The sequence below is a fragment of the Oncorhynchus kisutch genome, linkage group LG10, assembly GCF_002021735.2.
Source record: "Oncorhynchus kisutch isolate 150728-3 linkage group LG10, Okis_V2, whole genome shotgun sequence".
In the NCBI taxonomy this organism is placed as follows: Eukaryota; Metazoa; Chordata; class Actinopteri; order Salmoniformes; family Salmonidae; genus Oncorhynchus; species Oncorhynchus kisutch.
This window is the reverse complement of record NC_034183.2, coordinates 56,916,398-56,935,294: the sequence shown is the minus strand read 5'-3', so window position 1 is coordinate 56,935,294 and position 18,897 is coordinate 56,916,398. Positions and strand designations below refer to the sequence as shown.

General features: G+C 45.1%; 1 protein-coding gene across 2 annotated transcripts in view; it reads right to left on the bottom strand.

Annotated features, from left to right (window-relative positions):
* The window catches only part of LOC109898480 (myocardin-related transcription factor B-like), a 46,019-nt gene that overhangs the window by 4,603 nt on the left and 22,519 nt on the right, over positions 1-18,897 (bottom strand). The window contains exons 3-15 of one of the 2 annotated variants that reach the window (XM_020493463.2): positions 15,775-16,021; positions 9,097-9,162; positions 6,469-6,524; positions 6,261-6,336; positions 5,738-5,902; positions 5,277-5,497; positions 4,817-4,963; positions 3,433-3,680; positions 2,857-3,019; positions 1,815-2,690; positions 430-597; positions 199-309; positions 38-98 (exon numbers count right to left, since the gene is read on the bottom strand). In XM_020493463.2, the coding sequence (XP_020349052.2) occupies positions 38-98; positions 199-309; positions 430-597; positions 1,815-2,690; positions 2,857-3,019; positions 3,433-3,680; positions 4,817-4,963; positions 5,277-5,497; positions 5,738-5,902; positions 6,261-6,336; positions 6,469-6,524; positions 9,097-9,162; positions 15,775-15,931 (2,515 nt within the window). In that variant the 5' untranslated portion in view covers positions 15,932-16,021. Of the gene's footprint in view, positions 1-37; positions 99-198; positions 310-429; positions 598-1,814; positions 2,691-2,856; positions 3,020-3,432; positions 3,681-4,816; positions 4,964-5,276; positions 5,498-5,737; positions 5,903-6,260; positions 6,337-6,468; positions 6,525-9,096; positions 9,163-12,802; positions 13,074-15,774; positions 16,022-18,897 lie in introns of those variants that run through there. The other variant, XM_020493462.2, reaches the window with a different exon arrangement.

Sequence of the window (18,897 nt, the reverse complement as noted above, 5' to 3'; positions counted from 1 at the left end):
GGAGGAGACCCCAACGATAGTCAAGTATTTTTCTCACCTCCACTCTCGATCAACACGTCAAACAGGTCGTCCATGTGCTGACTGGTTGCAGTGGGCACCTGCATAGACAATAGACCAGTCAATACCTGCCTCAATGCCTAACAGACCTAGCAGGTCAGTCCAGAGTGTTGTAGTAGGGTGTTATAAAAGCTCTATTACTTGTGCAGCAGTCTGCATTCTGCGCGTCTGTTTAACAGCCTCTTCGTAGCGTGGCGGGTCCTTACTCTTGGGGACATGGTTTGAGAAGTTGGGCTGGCAGGCAGAGGGGGACTGATGGACAGACAAAACAAATAGATCTAATCCCTATAAGCTCTAAACAACCTATGCGGTTCACATATTCAACACAACTAAATGAATACATGTGGATATAATGCAGTATTTAAACAATACCTTGTTTGTTGAACCATTGGGGACTGCTTGGTTGGACGTGGCCCTGGCAGGGGACCTGCTCCCCGGGAAAGTGTTTAGGAAACACTGGGGGATCTCTGTCTGACCCGGGCCTGCTCTGAACTGGAACCCAGACCCTGAGGTGGTGGTGGTGCACAGTGGGACTGTCGTCTGTAGAGGAATGATGAACGGTGGTTAACACTGTGGTACACACTCTCTCTGGGGCAGATACATACTGGTCAACTGTAGTAGTACACACTCTCTCTGGGGCAGATAAATACTGGTCAACTGTAGTAGTACACACTCTCTCTGGGGCAGATAAATACTGGTCAACTGTAGTAGTACACACTCTCTGGGGCAGATAAATACTGGTCAACTGTAGTAGTACACACTCTCCCTTAGAAGGCACACAGTGGTTAGACAGGGTACACACTCTCTCTGGGAGGAATAAAACAGTGTTTATGTATTATTATGTGGTAGTACACAATCTCTAGGGACACAATAAAAGGCATGGGGTATCAGTGCAGTGCAACACAAAGCAGTGTGTTTCTGGGTGTGAGAGCACTCTTCAATGAGTGTTGTGCTGCAGTTGCTGTTGCTAATTCTGGCTGGCTGTTGATTTGGCCCAGTGCAGCTCTGCAGACCTGGATTCAAATAGTATTTGACATCTTTCAATTAAGTAGTGTTTGCTTGAGCTTGCATTTGAGTGACAGATGGACAGAGTGTGCACTTTTGGGACTATTCAATTGGTTTATTTTTTGTCAGGCAGGCCCAGTCAAGCACAGCTTAAGTATTTGAAGGAAAACAAATTTGCACCCAGGTCTGGTCCTATAGAGACTAGAACAGACAGCGTAGTCTAGTGTGCTGTCTGCCTGGCCGTCAGTCAGCACCTGCTCCAGTAACCGGAGCTTAGACAGGCTCCGGCCCTCCTTTTGATGTGACTAGGAGAGGAATTCATCACCCTGGCCAGGCCTGCTATTACCATGGCAACACACTAGATAAATCACCCAGAGAAGAGAATATTAAAGAAGTTGGAGAGGGAGACTCTCTGCTTTCAAAACATGGCTAATGCCCTAATAAATGTGATTAGGCCGGCCCATCACAATAGAATGTAACCAGCGATTTATAAAGTGTCTCTGGAAAGGGTGTTATCCCAGAATAAAGGGCACAAAAGCAGGATGTGCAATTTATTCAGCGGAAAAATTCATCCACAGACAACAATTTATTTAGTTATGGTTTGGTGCAGCACACAGCCCTTGGAGAGTACTATAACATAATACACAGAGACACTACAATACAGGTGGGTAAAATGGTGTCTGCAGACAGTAGCTTGGGGAATATCCCACTCTATATATGGGATTGGAGTAAATTAAACCATATATTCTCACCTGTGGCATGGGTTGGGTCTGGGTGGTGTGTTGTTGTTGGTGGGATGCTGAGGCCTCTATTTCCTGGATGAGGCCTGGAGCTGTAGTGCTAACTGTGGTCTGCAGGACCGGCTCTCTGACCTGCAGCTTAATGCTGTTGTTCGGTAGCTGGATGGTGGCTGTGCTGGTGGGCAGGGAGACAGGCAGCGGGATCTGTGCTCCAGGCTGGCCAGACAGCGAGGTCTTAGGCTGGGGCTGTCTGAGGACCTGAGGCACCTGCTGGTGGCTGATGAAGAACTGAGGCAGGGGGGACGTCTGTACCTGGCCTGAGCTGGGCTCCTCCTGTTTCACCACTGCTAGTGGGCTATGTGTAGAGGCAGAGCAGTTTGAGACAGCCCTGCCCTCTTCTTTGACCTGGGCCAGGGCCATGGGGGCTGGAGGGCTGGGCTGACCCCTCTTCTCCCCCTCTAGCTGCATCTTCAGCTCCTCCACCAGCCTCTGCTCCTGCTCCAGCTTCCTCATCAGCTCCTCGATCTGACGCTCCTTCTCGTGCAGTCGCTGGTCCTTCTCTGAGTTTCTGGTCTCCATTGGGTTGTCCTCCAGGCTGCCTTGGTGGGGAGACGACCCAGAACGAGTGGGCTGAGCTGGGGAAAGAGCTCCTGGCATCCCAGCCTCCTCCATGCCCAGGCTGGAGACCTCAGAGGGCACGGGGGACACAGGAGGTGTGGAGCTCATGCTCTCAGGCTGTGGGGCCCCTGTGTGGCCTGTCAGCTCCATGGCAGTGGCAGCCTGGCTGCTGGGGATCTCCTGATAAGGCTTTAGTCTCTCTATCAGGTCAGTCTTGGTGCCAGACACCGGAAGACCTCGCAGTTTCAGCTCCATCTTCAGCTCAGCTACCTACCGGCCAGGGATAATGAACAGTCATGAGTCATCATAACAAAAGACAAGCCCGCTCACTAAATCTCCATACAACATGTCACTGCCTAGGGGCTGTGCTCTGCCCTTTAATATATCTATCATATAGTGAAAATCTATGTTTGTACGGAGCAGGAGTGAGCTTCACCTTCATTTCGTCCAGGTTGGCAGGTAGGACACCAGGCTTGCGGTTTGTCAGAGTCTGGTTAGACCGTGCTGGGGCAGCGCTGGGTAGAGAGACCATGATGGGACTGGACAGACTGCTGCCACTCAGAGACATGTTGGAGCAGCTGTTCTGACCCTCCATCGACCTGTAGGAACACAGACAACAGGAGGAGGGTTTAGTGTTTGGATGGGAGAATGAGTTTCCTGTATGTCCCATCATTCACAATCAACAGTCTCCGTCCGGGACAATGCACACAGGAATACTATATATCTAAGCCAAACAGAAGCTGTGCAGGAAACAGATGTGGCAGATTACATCACTATTATCCAGGTGTGGACTTATTCTGTTAGGGAGGATTGTTTGCTTGAATCACATTGTTCAAAGGAAACAATGTTTGCCTTCCAGGTGTAGCGATGATGTACTAACCTCCCTCAACACAAAGCTGTCATTCAATAAAACTGCAACTAGAATGTGAGGGCTAGCCACATTACTTGGCCTACAGTATGCAAGCTGCGGTAACACATAACATCCCAATGTCCTTTTTACAGCGGGACATACTTGATTGGGGCAGGCAGGATGGTCTGGTAGTTATAGTGCTGCTGCTGCTGGCTCAGTATCTGCAGCTGGAGGAACTGCTGCTGCTGATGCAGGAGCCTGGCGTAGGCTGAGTCCATGGGGGCCTCGTTGGCCTCCTGTTTCTGGTCCGGGGGGATGTACTGGTGGTACTTTAGCTTCTTCACCCGCGGCTTGGGATCCTTATTCTTTTTACTGCGGCTCTTGTCATTGGGTGTCTTTGGTTGGCTTTGCTGCACAGGGGTAAAGAGGAACGGTTACAACCTACTGGATACTATCCGGGAGGAGCGTTGAAACGTTTTCACTGAAAACTTCAAAGGTTGTGGACCTATTTAGTGATCTAAAAGCCTGTTCTGACGGTTATGGATAACGTCTAAACATCTTGCCAGTATTGTGAGGCTTGTACATGAAATTGTGCCTATTTCTCGCTGTAGTATCAAATAAATAGGTGGGACATTGTGATAACGTCCAGTGAGAAAGACAGGATGGGGAAATGGAATGTGGAAAGGGATGTGGGGTGACCCTTATTGTTCAGTAACTAAATTACAGGATACACATTAAATGGCTTGGCATTTGAGAGGTAGATGCAAGCCATAAAAAATATCATAACACCAATTGAAGTTGGTTTATGCAAACACACAGCCCCGAATGTGTTCCTCCCTGTTCTTCAACACGGGAGGGGCAGAGCTCAGAAAATATTAATTTGCTTTGAGTATAAAGGATTGTGACAAATGCCCAAGTTATTGCTTTCACTCCCTTCTCTTGCTTCCATCCTTTATGCCCTGAAGGCTAAGAGAAAGCCTGTCACTTAACCTTAATTGAAGACTGAGAGCGGCTGGCAGTTTAAGCCAATGGATTTGTGAAAAACTCCTCCAGGCCTTGTTGTGCTTTGAACCACATTTGAATTGGCCGAACCATCAGTTTCGACTGGTCTCTGCCTGCACTGACGGGTTCTCTCACTGTGACCGAACACAGCCCCAGTGTTTGTCCTCCTCTGACTTCTTATCTCTGATTACAGTTCCAAAGGAAGCAGCATGAAAATCACAGCAGATCAGAGAGAGAGAGTCAAATATCAGAGATGACTTTCATGTTTACAGGGTATGTAGGAACAGCTTGTTCAGCTAACTGGGATCAAAAAGGAACCTAAAAATCATCATTGCTGATATAAATAGCTTTCTGTACCAAGAGACAGAAACATTTGGTTATAGCTTTAACGTGCTCAGCTAAACGCTATAAACAAATGTATGTTTAATATTTGCATTGAATGTACATCTTTGCACATTGCCATGATTTACCATACCTTTGCCACAAGGTTCAAGTACTCTCCATCATGTGAATGACGTCCCTTTCTTTCAAGTTTGTGGCTCACCTTTACTAACATGGGCCCTGGCTTTGGAGGGACAACAATGGCGATTGGCTGAGGCGTGGTCACCAGGCGATTGTTCTGATGCTCATTGGTGGAGACATGAGAGAAGTTGAAGAAATCTGTTTTGGACTGGGAGGTAGGTGGGCAGTGCTAAGATAAAGAGACAGATAGAAACCACATGGCCCATTCAGTAATGAGGGGAACAGAGGCCTGTAAATCCCCCTCCCACACTAAGCCACAAGGGCAGAGCTGGAAAAAGATGGATGTCGTCTAACAGAAAAAAAACAGGAGGCAAATAATATTTTCTAGAAAGCAGAATTTGATATTCAACAGGCAGGTGCACTGGGAGACATTTATTTAGGCCCAAAATATAGAAACAAAATATTTACACTGTTAGTGATACCATAACAACACAATTTAAGATGGGTATTTATAGGTGGTGAGTTATGGCGATGGGACCTACCTGCATGGTGATGGAGCTGGTCGGTGGGGAGGTGGAGAGGGCAGTAGGGGCTTCTGTGACCCTGGGGGTCCTGGGGGAGGGTGAGGGAGCAGAGGAGCTCTGGGACTCCTGGCTGGCCGGCTGCTCTGGGGACAGGGCATCGCCGCTGTCCTCGTCAAAGTTGTACACATCCAGTGTTTTCGTCTTGGGGAAGTCATTCTCCACCTCACCGTCTGGGGGATCTGCAACGTAACACGTGCAAAAGCACAGCGTATTAATTACAAGTAGACCAATGGAGAGAGAGGTTTGTACGAAGTTGTTTCTCATGGTAGTCACTGGAAATGTCTCAGTGCTGTGTTAGTCGTAATAGACACTTTCAGAAATCTACACTATACAAATATGCAGGGAGTGGGAGTTGAATGAGTTACTTCGCCCTTAGCCTGGAAATAATAATGTATAAAGTCATAAAGAGTGTTCTCTACCGGTGACGCCGTCCTTGGCGAGGCTAGGTTCCACAGGCAGAATGTTCTTGACCACCAGCTCCATGGGGCCGGGTCGCTGGGCCAGCTTCTCATTGAGGTCATCAGCCAGCCTGGCTCTCTTCAGCATCATCTGAGTGGCCTGCAGAGAGGGCTCCACATGGGTCTCTGTGGGACAGACAGCAAGTCATCAGTAACTGCTAATCTATCTAGAACTCACAACAGTACTGTTCTACTACTGTGCGTCTCACAGTGGAGACTGTTTAAGGTGGTATGTCCTCATACGTCAAAGACAATCAATCAGACAACTGATCTCAAGTTGTGAATATTTCATGTCCTATGGATTATATCCAATAGGGAGGGGTACAATTTCCCAGGATCCTTCTCTTCCATCATCTCTCTTTCTGAGAGCTAACTTGGCCAGCTAAACGTACATATACTTTCTGTTGGTAGCTGAGTATGCTCCATATCATCTGTATTCTCTACAGCCTATCATAAAGCATACAGTACATGGCAGTGAGGTTACCTTGCAGGATGTGCATGCGGACCAGCTCTGAACGTTCAGGTCTACTGCGAATTTTGTGCTTCAAGAAGTTCTCAGTCTGTAAGAAAACAACATAAAACTACATTTAATCGAGATGATATGGAATGGCATATGTATGTGATAATGTGTGTTTATCTCAATTAAGTATAATGAACACTAGTGCGAGTGAGATGAGTTTGTGAGGTCTTACCCTGGACCTCTGCAGGCTGCGGATCTGTTCGTGGAAGGCAGCAGGGCATTTCAGTGCTATGGGAGGGAAGATCAACATCATGTACAGTGAGCTCCAAAAGTATTGGGACAGTGACAATGCTTTGTTGTTTAGGCTCTGTATGAAATGATACAATGTGCAGACTGTCAGCTTTCATTTTTAGGGTATTTTCATCCATATCTGGTGAACCGTTAAGAAATTTCAGGAGTTTTTGTACATAGTCCCCCCCTTTTAGTAGAGTAAAGGTATTGGGACAAATTCACTTATGTGTATTAAAGTAGTCAAAAGTGTATTATTTGGTCCCATATTCATAGTACACAATGAATACATCAAGCTTGTGACTCTACAAACTTGTTGGATGCATTTTCTGTATGTTTTGGTTGTGTTTCAGATTATTTTGTGCCCAATTATTGTTAATCAGGGGCGGCAGGTAGCCTAGTGGTTAGAGTGTTGGGCCAGTAACCAAAAGGTTGCTAGATCGAATCCCCGAGCTGACAAGGTAAACATCTGTCGTTCTGCCCTTGAACAAGGCAGTTAACCCACTGTTCCTAGGCCGTCGTTGTAAATAGGAATTTGTCCTTAACTGACTTGCCTAGTTAAAAGAAAATAATAGAATATGTTTCTAAACACTTCTATATTAATGTGGATGCTACCATTAGTACGGATATTCATGAATGAATAATGGTGAGTGAGAAAGTTACAGACGCACAAATATCATACCCCCAAGACATGCTAACCTCTCAACATTATAACATATATAACAACATCTGTAACATTTTCACTCATTATTATTTATGATTCATTCAGGATTATCCGTAATCATGGTAGATGTAGAAGCATTTAGAAACATATTATATTCTTATTTACAATAAGTGACTGCAAAATGACACAATACATTATTTACCATTTATTTCTATTGGGCACAAAATAATCTGAAACACAACCCACAACCAAAACAAACAGCAAATTCATCCAAAAAGTTTGCAGAGTCACAAACTTGCTGCAATCATTGTGTGCTAGTAATATGGGAGAAAATACTCAACTTTTGACTTTAAGACACATAAGTGAATTTGTCCCAATACTTTTGGTCCCTTAGAATAGGGGACCATGTACAAAAAGTGCTGTCATTTCTAAATGGTTCACCCGACATAGATGAAAAAAACATCATATGAAAGCTGACAGTCTGCACCTTTATCCTCATAGTCATTGTATCATTTCAAATCCAAAGTGCTGGAGTACAGAGCCAAAACAACAATAAAATGTGTCACTGTCCCAATACTTTTGGAGCTCAGTGTAACTACCCATAACTTCTAATGGGTAAAAAGTAAACTCGTCCTCTTGAAAGTTCATATTTAAGACATGATGTAGTTGCACTTGATGACAAGCTGCCGACAACAAGGGAGAGACAATAATGTGTATTATTCCTTTGGAAGAGAGGATGACTTTGCTACTACACAATAGCTGACGGGAGTAGGACAGGATGTCTCTGAATGCTCCACTCATCCAACTAGTGAGACAGTCAAGCCGAGACTTTGATCTCATCAGACACACTTATCCTGCTGTTGGCATGGCACGGCTACACCCATTAGTCACCTCTAGCTAACACAATCCCTGTTTGCTCTACACACACACAAACACTGAGGTCTGAACACACACTGACCAGTGGTTCTTCTTAGTCAGAGGGAGTGAGTCAAACTCAGAGGAGCAGAGCTAAGCATTCCTGAGCGTCACCCAAGCCCTGGCCTGCATACCTATTGTAAGTCCTCTGTGTAGGAGAACCAGAGCGATTCACCCAGTGTCGTTGGCTGGGAGGTTCCTGTGTTACCTGTGCTAGGGCCGCAGTGGGGGTTACTGACCTCCTGCGCAGGCCCTGTCGCTGACTCATTCAGCTCTGATTGTGGAGCCTAATAAGAGGAGTTTAGAGTCCACATGGAGGAGGCCTCTTAGGGCTGGACAAGACAAAGACAGAGCACACTCCCAGCACTGAGAGGTCTCTGGTCTGGGGCTCCTGCAGCTCTAGTTGCACCACTGTTCTCTCTCTCTCTCTGTGTCTGTCTGCTGTCTGATTTCTTATCAGTCTGTCTGCTCTAGTCTGCAACCCACTGGCTCCCAGAGAGACTGATCCAGTAAGGGCAGCAAGAGGAAGGATCCTGCTCCTCTTTGCTGACTTTGAGAGCCGGGTGTGGAAGTTTTCAGTATGCCTTTTGGTTTCTGGTATGCCACTGGCCACCGATGTATGCCTCACTGTGGCTTAAGACCCTGGGCCATTCCGAGTATTTATTTATTCTACAAACATCATGACGAGGTTGTGGTGGAGGGTGGTCGAGACATCAGTGGTGGCAGAATTCCACTCCTGTATGGTTGTCATAATAGTAGCAAATCAGACAGCACTTAGTTCAATCTATGGTATTAATTTAGGTAATAATTGTATGATATTTTCTGAGAGCTTTCTGGAACCAAGACCCACTTTAATGACTGTGGTGTGGGTGCAGTTATACTTGTTCTACATGCCAGACCAATAACCTTAACTCTTGTAGAGGTGAGTTACAGTATATTAAATCCTTGGGGGTTTGAGAGAGGCGGTGCCCAATGCTCAGTGGTTATACTCACGTGGCATGATGCCTTGCTCCACTAGCTGCTCACGGGTGCGTCTCTGCTGCAGGCAGCGCTGGAGGACTGTGGGAGAGAAGCAGAGATAGGTTAGAGGTCAACCTATGCCCAACTAGCCTGGTCCCAGATCTGTTTATGCCGTAACGCCAATGACCATAGGATTTAACAAGACAGTCTAATTCGACTCACATAATGGACAACTTTTACATTTTAGCAACTTTTAAACAGCTTACTACTTTTTAACTACTTAGCTAGCATGTTAGCTAACCCTAACCCCTAACCCTAACTCCTAACCTTAATCCCTAGCCTAGCTAACGTTAGCCACCTAGCTAACTTTAGCCACAACAAATTGGAATTCCTTATAAAGAACATTGTGTACTGGACACGATTCTTTATGAAGAAGAAAACTGTGTCATGGACCCCAAAAAATGTACGAGTCACCAATTTGTGTTGACACGCCACGTCACAGCCCAGCCAGAACAAAACAGGAAGCCCTGTTCCTCCACCTAAGACATCCTATAGAGACAGCCTAAAGACTTTCTCCATGGTTAACCTACCAGACAACTAGCAATAACACTCTTCTTGACACTGAGTTTACTTTCGAGCGATGACATGGGCTTTACAAGCTCTCTTCAAATAAAGTGAAGACAAGGACATACTGAGGACGGACTGGAATGCAAATGCAGAGGTAACTTTACATAGATGTTCAACTTGAAATACAAACATAGATAGACACAGGCAAGGGATGAGTCTTTCTCAAGTACCACTGTAGAAATAACAAACCCTGAAGACCAATTACAGGGCAATGTTCATATGTCCGAGTCACCTCCGAGTTGGAGATGATGTCCTCCCAGGACTGAGTGAACTCAGTCTCTTTTATAAGTGCCACTCCATAAAAAGTGAGATGTGTTGTTTTGTTTTGGAGCTGTAAGCACTGATCCATGAAGTCCTTGCAACACAAAAAGACAAGAAGGACTCTTATGCAGGAGGCTCCAAATCCTTGGACGGCACCCAATGTTATTTTTCCATCATAATAAACTGCAGTGTGGGCCCAGTTTACACATGTATAAACAGGCGAGTGTGGACGTGTTATTTCAGTGGAATAACAGTGATCCTCAGCAAAAATATTTGAAGAGGAAGGTGACGGTTGATGGTGTCGAACGACGCGGCGCTGTGAAGAACGTTGAAGCCCTTATCGTCACCAAGGCACTGTGTTCATAGTGAGGTCGGACTGCTGCTGGAGTAGACTGCTCATTGGCTATGGCCAGATGGTCAATGCACAGTCAAACACACACATACACACTAAACACTACATACTACACACACACACACACAGGCCTGCTCTGCTCTAGTCCCCTGGGACAGTCACTGCGTCTGACCAGGCCAACGTGACTCACTCCAGCTAAAATAAACTGGGCAGCTGTGAGAAGAAGGCCTGGGAACCATGGAGTCTGGAGGTGGCATGGGGGTGGGGGCCGGGACTGGACCCCAAAGCATTGTACAGAGTGGGGGGGACCCGCTCCCACTGGTGGACAGAGGAGCACAGAGAGTCCCAGGGAGCCAAGGCAGGGGAGCAACTGAGTCCATTCTCAGAGACCCCCATAACTTTAACAAGCCCCCTGCGCCTCCAGGGCTCAGAACACTGTGTTCCTGCTCCCTATCCATGGTTCCCATTACACGTTCACACCAGGGTCAGGTTAGCGTTTTTTGTCATGAATCTTGTTCTGGAGGAAGTTCTACAGTGGCCACTAGCTGGAACAGCCACAAAGACATCAAATCAGATTTTGACCCTAACTTTAACCACACTGCTAAACCTAATGCCTAACCCTAACTTTAAATTAACACCAAAAAGCTTGTGTTTGTTTCCATTCATTTTTACAAAATTGTGACTTTGCAGCTGGCCTATCTAAGGGGAAAATCGCTCAGTGCTGCCTCCAGGACTAGATTCATGACAATACACGTCAACCTGCCCACCAGCGGGGCACCGACACAGAAAGATCATTCTGGAAGATAGGAGAGAATTACCATTGGTTGGTTTCAATATTCATGTTACCCACTTTAACTCGACTGGAAAAGAATGCTAAAGGATAATTGACGATATTTTGAGAACAATACTGCCATTTCAAGTTGTTATTCTTGACATCAATGTGGCAGTACAGCCCATGCCTGAGGTGCTCCTTACATTTGTTTGGCTGATGTCAATAGTGCTGTTCTCAGTGAACCTTGTGTGATGCAAGTCGGCTGTACTCCCCTGTTCTCCAGCACAACATAAACAGAGGTACTTCACAAACCTCAGAGTGTACATAGGCTTTACTAAAATCCCTGTCTCCTGATTCTATGTTTGTCTCAACAAAACTAATCTCTGGACAAAGTCTACCATTAGATCTCTTGGTCTGACTTTTTCCTAGAAACACTCTGCGTAAATACAAAAGAGAATCTGTTTTGTTATGGCTACACTGTTATAGAGACAGTCGGACACTGACATAAGTAAGCTATGTTGACATTACTACGGGAAATATACAGTATTCTCCTTGCAGCTCAGCTGTGCTCCGTGGTCTTGCAAATGCTCATTCACTTGATGAGTCAGTTTGATGTACTCTCAAAGATCGATGAGGAATAAAACATTGGCAATAAATTCAAACCAGATCCATCCAACTAAATCCAAGCATGATTCTACACCCATGACCCAAGGGGACACAATACCTTTTAAATATGACTTACATTGAAGCCAGGTAATAGTCATATCACCTTTTCTCTACACACCAAGTTGTTCTTTGAAACACCTAATACTATCAGGAGCAGATCACGAACAGAATGTGGAGCTACAGCATTTCCAGGTTTAGCATTTCACTGGGGGCTATTCCCCCCAAACAACATACTGTACAGCAGAATGCTATCGTTCAGGAAAAGGTACAAACTAAGTGGTGACATCATGCTTAGCTGATAGCCTGAGGGTAACACTGAGCTTTGCAGTTATTTGTCATCATAAGAAGTGAACACAGAGTCCTGGGTTTAAGGATCCTAATAATATGATACGCTATATAAACCCACCTCCCTTAGACCCCTCCCTCATTCTGGTCTCATCTCCTCCCTCATTTTGACTTTGTTTGTTTCTAATAGAAAACAACAACTCTTTATACTATTGTGGTGCTGTTAATCCAGTCTCAAACTGATGCTGGACATCATTTAATAGCTATTCGTTCTGTAATGCCCTATCATTTCCTGGTGGGGCTCTCTGTCTCTGTCCTAGCCCAGCGTCAAGGTGTTATCATCAATTAAGCAGTACAGATTACTCTGACATCACTGCCGTGGGGGGTCAAGTTGATCAAGGCCTATAAGTAGCTGTATATTTCATTCAAGGTAATCACGTTGACTGAAAAGCAGACCTAAACCCATAAAGCCATACACATTTCACTGTAACTCCATTATTTTACTGAGAACTTTAACAACTATTTGCCTTCTAGTGAGAATATACTGTAGTTAAAAAGTCAGAAAACACACAACATTTTTGGAGACAACCGTAGAGGAAACCAAAATGGAAACTGATTTATGTTGATACTGGGCTTCACGCCAACAACGTAGTGATGCTACCTAGCAGAGAGAGGAAGAAAGAGTGAAAAGGTAAGTGATAGAAATAAACAGTGAAAGAAGGAGGAGGGAGAAAAGGAAAGGCAGAGAGAGACAGGGGCTCCTGATTTAAATTTACCCCTGCAGACGGCGGGGGTCTCCACGTCGAGGCACGCCATAGAGGAGGAGAGAGCCGGGTCGCTTAGCGGCCGGGTCTGGAGTCCCATGGAGTGATCAGGGCAGTGAGGAACGAGGACCAGCATGAGGGTTTAGTAATGAGGGAAAACACCCAGCTAGGAGTGTATGGTAAGAGAACTGCTTCTCACAGTCTGGTACGTACAGTCCCTCCCTCTCTCTCTCTCCAGTCTCTCTCTGCCTGTCTTTGTGTTCGTCTCAGCGGGAGCGAGTGTGCGCTCACTCATGCTCTGGCTGGGTTCAGCCAGTAAGAGTCAGGAGGAGGAGGGAACACAGACAGACGAGCTACTGTTAACCCCTGCTGGGTCACTTTGCTCAGCTCTCAGTGCTCTGCTCTTTCAACACTAGCCTCATTAGAACTAAATACAATGAGCCAAGCAACTTTAATTATCAAAACAACAGAGAACAATACAACCTTTTGACCAAACCAACTGCCGTCCTAAAAGTCTATAAAAGTAAGTCATACTTTCAACCAAATCATGTAGTATGCTAACTACATGCATGTATTGAAATGCCATTTTAACTTCTAAAGTCTCACTGAACTGAAAGACTTATTGTGTCTTTCTTGTCCCAAAAACATTGAGTATTTGTGACTTTTGAGTGAGAGGATGAAAAGCTCCATGAGAAAACGAGCCGGGAGTTGTTTTTTTCATACCATGTTGTGTCACTGGATAAGAATGACAAAAACAAAACATGCTGAGGCCCCTGGGACATCGATGTTTATCTTTGTCACTTTTCCCAGTTGTAAAGTGTATTTCTGACATTTTGATTTTTTTTTGTTTATTGCTATCATTTCAATTTCTACATCACGACACTCAAAGCACAAACATGACATTAATACAATCTTATCTATTGTTTTCATTTGTGTAGACCCGACCGTAGCTGTTGCTGACTAGTATTGATATAAGGGAAAAGTATCAATATTTTCTTTTGGATTTCAAACAAAATAGATTAAATGTAAACATTAGAAATAGTAGGTGGTTGCATTCAACCCTGTCTCCTTCACAATGTTGTCTAGGAGAACATATATCTATCTGGTCTCTGTGTCCGAGAACAAATAACAGCAAAGAGAAATATCCCCCACCCAGAGGAGACTTCTAAAGGGACAACAGGGATGAGAGAACACCGAAGAGTGATAACAGATGAATAGGTGGTCATTTCCAGCCGGTTAGCATTCACATACAGGAAGTATGAGTCATACGCTTGAAGTCCAGACATGTGTGTCCCTCCCTACTCCCTAACACTGCAGGTTAAAGGGCAAAGGGCAGCCAACATGAACTGGCATGCTGCTTCTATTTCCATTCCAATCCATTTCGCCCTGGTATATTTCACCCATGTCAATGTTCAAGGGCGACTTGGGAACAGTCCTTAACTTGTTAACCGTACAATACTATAAAATGACACAACTGCAAACTGAATGTCTAGATAAACAGCTGTAGTCATATTATGACACTAACAAAGATACGGACCCCGAAAGGAAAATGACTGGCCGGCACCATGTGTTCAAATGGATTAGGAATGCTGCTTAAATGAAAGCAAGCCCCTTTATAGAGCCGGTCCTGATCCTGATTCTAGCCCCCATCATCACATCATCAACAAGCCGTAGAGTGCAACACATTTGAGTTTTTCCAGTGTCTGTCTCCTGGTAAGTAAGGTTGGGGTGACCAGTGGTCTCCACTCCATACCCTCCATCCCTGACTGTGCCCTCTCTAGGGACTGGGAAAATGTCAGGGTACCACTCAGGGTGGGTGAGTGCCAGCCTGCCCACCAGATACTGCCCCAGTGCTACCCCTCACTCTGGTTCACATGCCTGGGGAATATTTCCAGACTGGGGTTCTGGCTGTGGTTGTGAGAACTAGAGGGTTAGGAGAGTGAGATAACAGAGGAGATCTCAAGATACTGAAGGTCCACATTTTCAAGAAAAATGCACTGGGAAATATTAGCAAGGAATTCATCATTAGTGAAAAGTTAAACGAGAGGCTCAACCCGTTCATTGACTTTGTTGAAGTCTGTTAATCCGAATCTGCATCTAATTTATCATATTTAACTCATTAATAACGCCCACCTAAAAAGCTGATTTTCTGAGAGCAACCAACAAACAAAACACTTAGCGGCCCAAGGAGAGGACTGACTTTGGGACTTGATGTCAGGAACCGTTCAAACTGCGATTATGTGTTGGCTTCCAGATGCAATTCCAGTCTAATTCCCCACTTCTCTCCACAAACAAATCTCTCTGGACTGGAGAGGAGTTTGTTTTCTCACTGTCAGGGTAGGCTCACTCTCTGATGGATGACGTAGAAACCACAGTCTCTGGGTTCATTTCAATCAGATTTCCTTGATTTTTCAGAGCCTCGGAGATTCAATGCATTTTGAGGAGGCAAGGCGAGAGGATGCAAGGAATCAAGGACAATTGATTCACCCACTGTGTTTTCACCACTTACCCTCCTGATACTAGGTATGCAATTACAAAATTAAAATTAGGTATGCAAAGTGTTAATTACTAACTTTAGAAGCCTTTTTAAACCTCAAATACACTATTCAATTAGCAGCCAAGTTTGCATTTCCTGCTGGGCAGGACATTTCCTGCAACAAACAGGGTGATCAAAGTAAGATCCTACATCAGTATATGACACTACATAGGCTAGGCCATAGAGTGCCATTTCAGATGCATGCCCTAGGTCAGGGCTGCCCAACCCTCTTCCTGGAGATCTACCGTCATGTGGGTTTTCAGCCCAACCCTAATTTAACACACCTGATTCTACTAATTAGCTGCTCAACAAGACCTTAACTAGCTGAATCGGATTATCTAAATTAGGGTTAGACTGAAAACCCACATGACGGTAGATCTCCAGGAAGAGGGTTGGGTACCCCTGCCCTAGGTGATTGACCTATGTGACTGAATGGTCTACTACTCACCGTTCTTACGCTCTTTGAGAGGCGGCAGGCTGGGACTGGGCTGCATAGTCAGATCCTCCAGCTCGTGGGTCACTGCCTCGCTCCGGAGGCTGGGCACCATCAGCGCCAGCTGCAGGCTGAAGTCCCCCTCCACTCCCAGACTCCCCTGGGGCTCCATGCTGCAGCCTCAGCACTCCTCAGGAGGAGGAGCTAGGCCGGGTCTCCTGGAAACCAGCAGGGCAGATAGAGCTGCTGTTGTCAGTTGTTGCTGGGGAGATAGGAACATTGTGTCATTTTACAGCAGGAGTTGTTAACCATGAACAAACTTGGCTGCCAATTGAATCATTTCATTTACTTATAACAGTTGTACTTCTAACAGTTGATTGCATGGAGATCACTATGGAACTGAAGCAGAAGGGAGCTTGACAATGAAGTTAAAGATTCATGTGCCACGTTAACATTTAATCAGAAGCTGGTCAATAAGAATCACGCTAAAAGCCCAATTACTTATTTTAACAGATGAATGTACCAGATGTAAAAGGTCTTAGAATATTGTACGGTTCTAATGAGTAATATATTTCCCAAGTTTTGTATAGCATTGGATTCCACTTCCCTTTTGGTCTTACTACCAACACTTCATCAACCCATATTCTGGATGTACTATTTACTATAGAAAAGGTCATGTCCACAAGATACATCTCAGCTTTACTGTCAGGCCAAGAACTGATCACCCCCATCTGATGCAGCCTAAGATTCCAATCTGTCCAAACCAAGATTGGGTTTGATTGAAGTTAGAGGAAGCCTGTGATCTCTGGTGAACCGCAGCCTTTCTCATTCCTCTGAGAACAGAGAGTAAATCTGCTGCTCATCAACAGACAGCTTTCTATCAATAGTGCAGACATTAGCACCTTCCAGAGAAACTCCCTCGGGGATGCTTAAAAAAAAATCCTTTATTTAACCAGGCAAGTCAGTTAAGAACAAATTCTTATTTACAATGACAGCCTACCAGGGAACAGTGGTTTAACTGCCTTGTTCAGGGTCAGAATGACAGATGTTTAACTTGTCAGCTCGGGGATTCAATCTAGCAACCTTTCGGTTACTGGCCCAATGCTCTAACCACTAGGCTACCTGCCGCCCCAATGCTGTCAGAATATTGACGAGACAAACCTTGCCTGCAGTGCAGCTAAATCCTGACTTCTCCTCTTTCCCAGCGTTACCTTACCAAAATGTTATACCACTGTGTACCACCCACCTTATCCCTCTGACTACTTTCAAACGGCATCACCTTGACCTTAGCTATTCATCCTCTCCTCCTGCAACCGACAACCTTCATCTACCCTGCTAACTTCACTTTGCCTGCTAGAACAGCTGCTATAGCTTCTGTCCCTGGCTCATTTTGACTATCACATCATTAGCATTTCTACAGGACCTTCTTACATCCCAGCTCCAGCCAAGGGACAGATGGACGGAAAACCATATGTTCTACACAAGTCTTTCTGTGGCTCTTATCCCAGAGTACGTGTGTGATAAGGAGTGTGTAGACAGCATTGTAGAGTTTAGGCTGGGCACAAGGCGTGTAGAGCCAGATGTTCAGATCTAAATATGCTATGTAGAACAAACATTCCTCTCGTATGTGTTGAATAAGGAATAACGTTGGCTCTATGCACGGAATTTCTATCCGTAACGTTGGAGAATGTTTTACAACTGAACGTGGCCCTGTTCAATGTCTGCCAGTGACAGATGCTGAATGTGCAACGTGAGGCAGACTGTGGTGCAGATCCAGGCTGCTTAGAAATGGAACCATCATTGGTCTGTTTCAGGAGAACAACTACAGAGGGGATTCAGGTGTACACAACGTTACCCTTCAAGTGCCAGAGAGTAATATAAAATGGCCTTACCCTATAGCTGCTACAGTGTCTGGCTTCTGAAACCTGTCGTCCAAAAGCAGAAACACAAGACGTCTGAGCTGCAGGGCACCTTCCATCTCTAAAACAAACTCCAGCTGTGTTAAAACTGAGATGGATCTTTGTTGTTTGTTCTTCTTCGTGCATTCCGGTTTCAGTGCTGAAGATAGTCTTGGTAGACTCCCACTGGGAGCTGGCAGACCGGGAGAGGAATGAGACGTGGCTAAGGACAATGACAGCATTCTGTGCCCAGTCCTCCCATCTCAGCGTGCACTCAGCACAGCTCCTCATGAGTAAGCAAAGCAACTGTTTAGCACATCTCAGCATTAGCCTAGGTCATTATGGTTCTTCTCTTGAATTCACACCACTAGTACAGAATATATTTTTTTCAATGTCAGAACATGTGGTTTTAAGGGTAGAGAGTGCAAGCGATGAAAGAATGTGAATATTTATGTCAGCTTGACGTGTAAACTGATGCTTGGAGATACATATCGAAGTAAGTGTGCTTTTATTATTTTGATGAGGGGGGAAATATATATTTAAAAAAATCCTAATAATTTAAGTGATATACTGTATGGGATGTCAAAACCAGTTATTTCTAGCACCTTGTACCAGACAGATGTGCCACTTCCCCTATCACCCATTTGAATGTCCTATGTCAGATAGTGATGCCATAAAACATATCAGAAACACTTTCCTCATATAATTGTCAATTCCATCGCAGCGTACGCAAAGACTACAGTTTTCTGATTGATTTATGCAACACAATGGGTTAAATCGCAGAGATAACAAAATTATGAAATTATGTGCCATGGAGCCAAACATATCATCCTTCCATCCCCTTCGTCCCCACCCAGAATCTACTCTCTCTCTCTCTCTTTCTCTCTCTATAATGTGCTCCAGCCTCCCAGAGGATGGAGTGGCACCAGTCTCATTTCTCCCGTCTGTCTCCAGGGTGTTACGCTGGGTAAAAAGAGAACCAGCTGTGTTGCAGGATGACTCTGGATAAAGACACAGTCCAAAATGGAAATATTGTTATGTATCTACAACACACATATAAATCTCCATAGTCCTTTGGTATGAGTAGCAGTGCCAGAAAACGTCAGAATAGAAGACGGACAAAGATAGTTTTACACAATGAGGTCTGTGCTCTCTACCACACGAGGCACATTATCAAGATGGGCAAAACAAATGAGAAAGCAGCTACTTAACTCAGGTGATATACGGTACAACTAGGAGA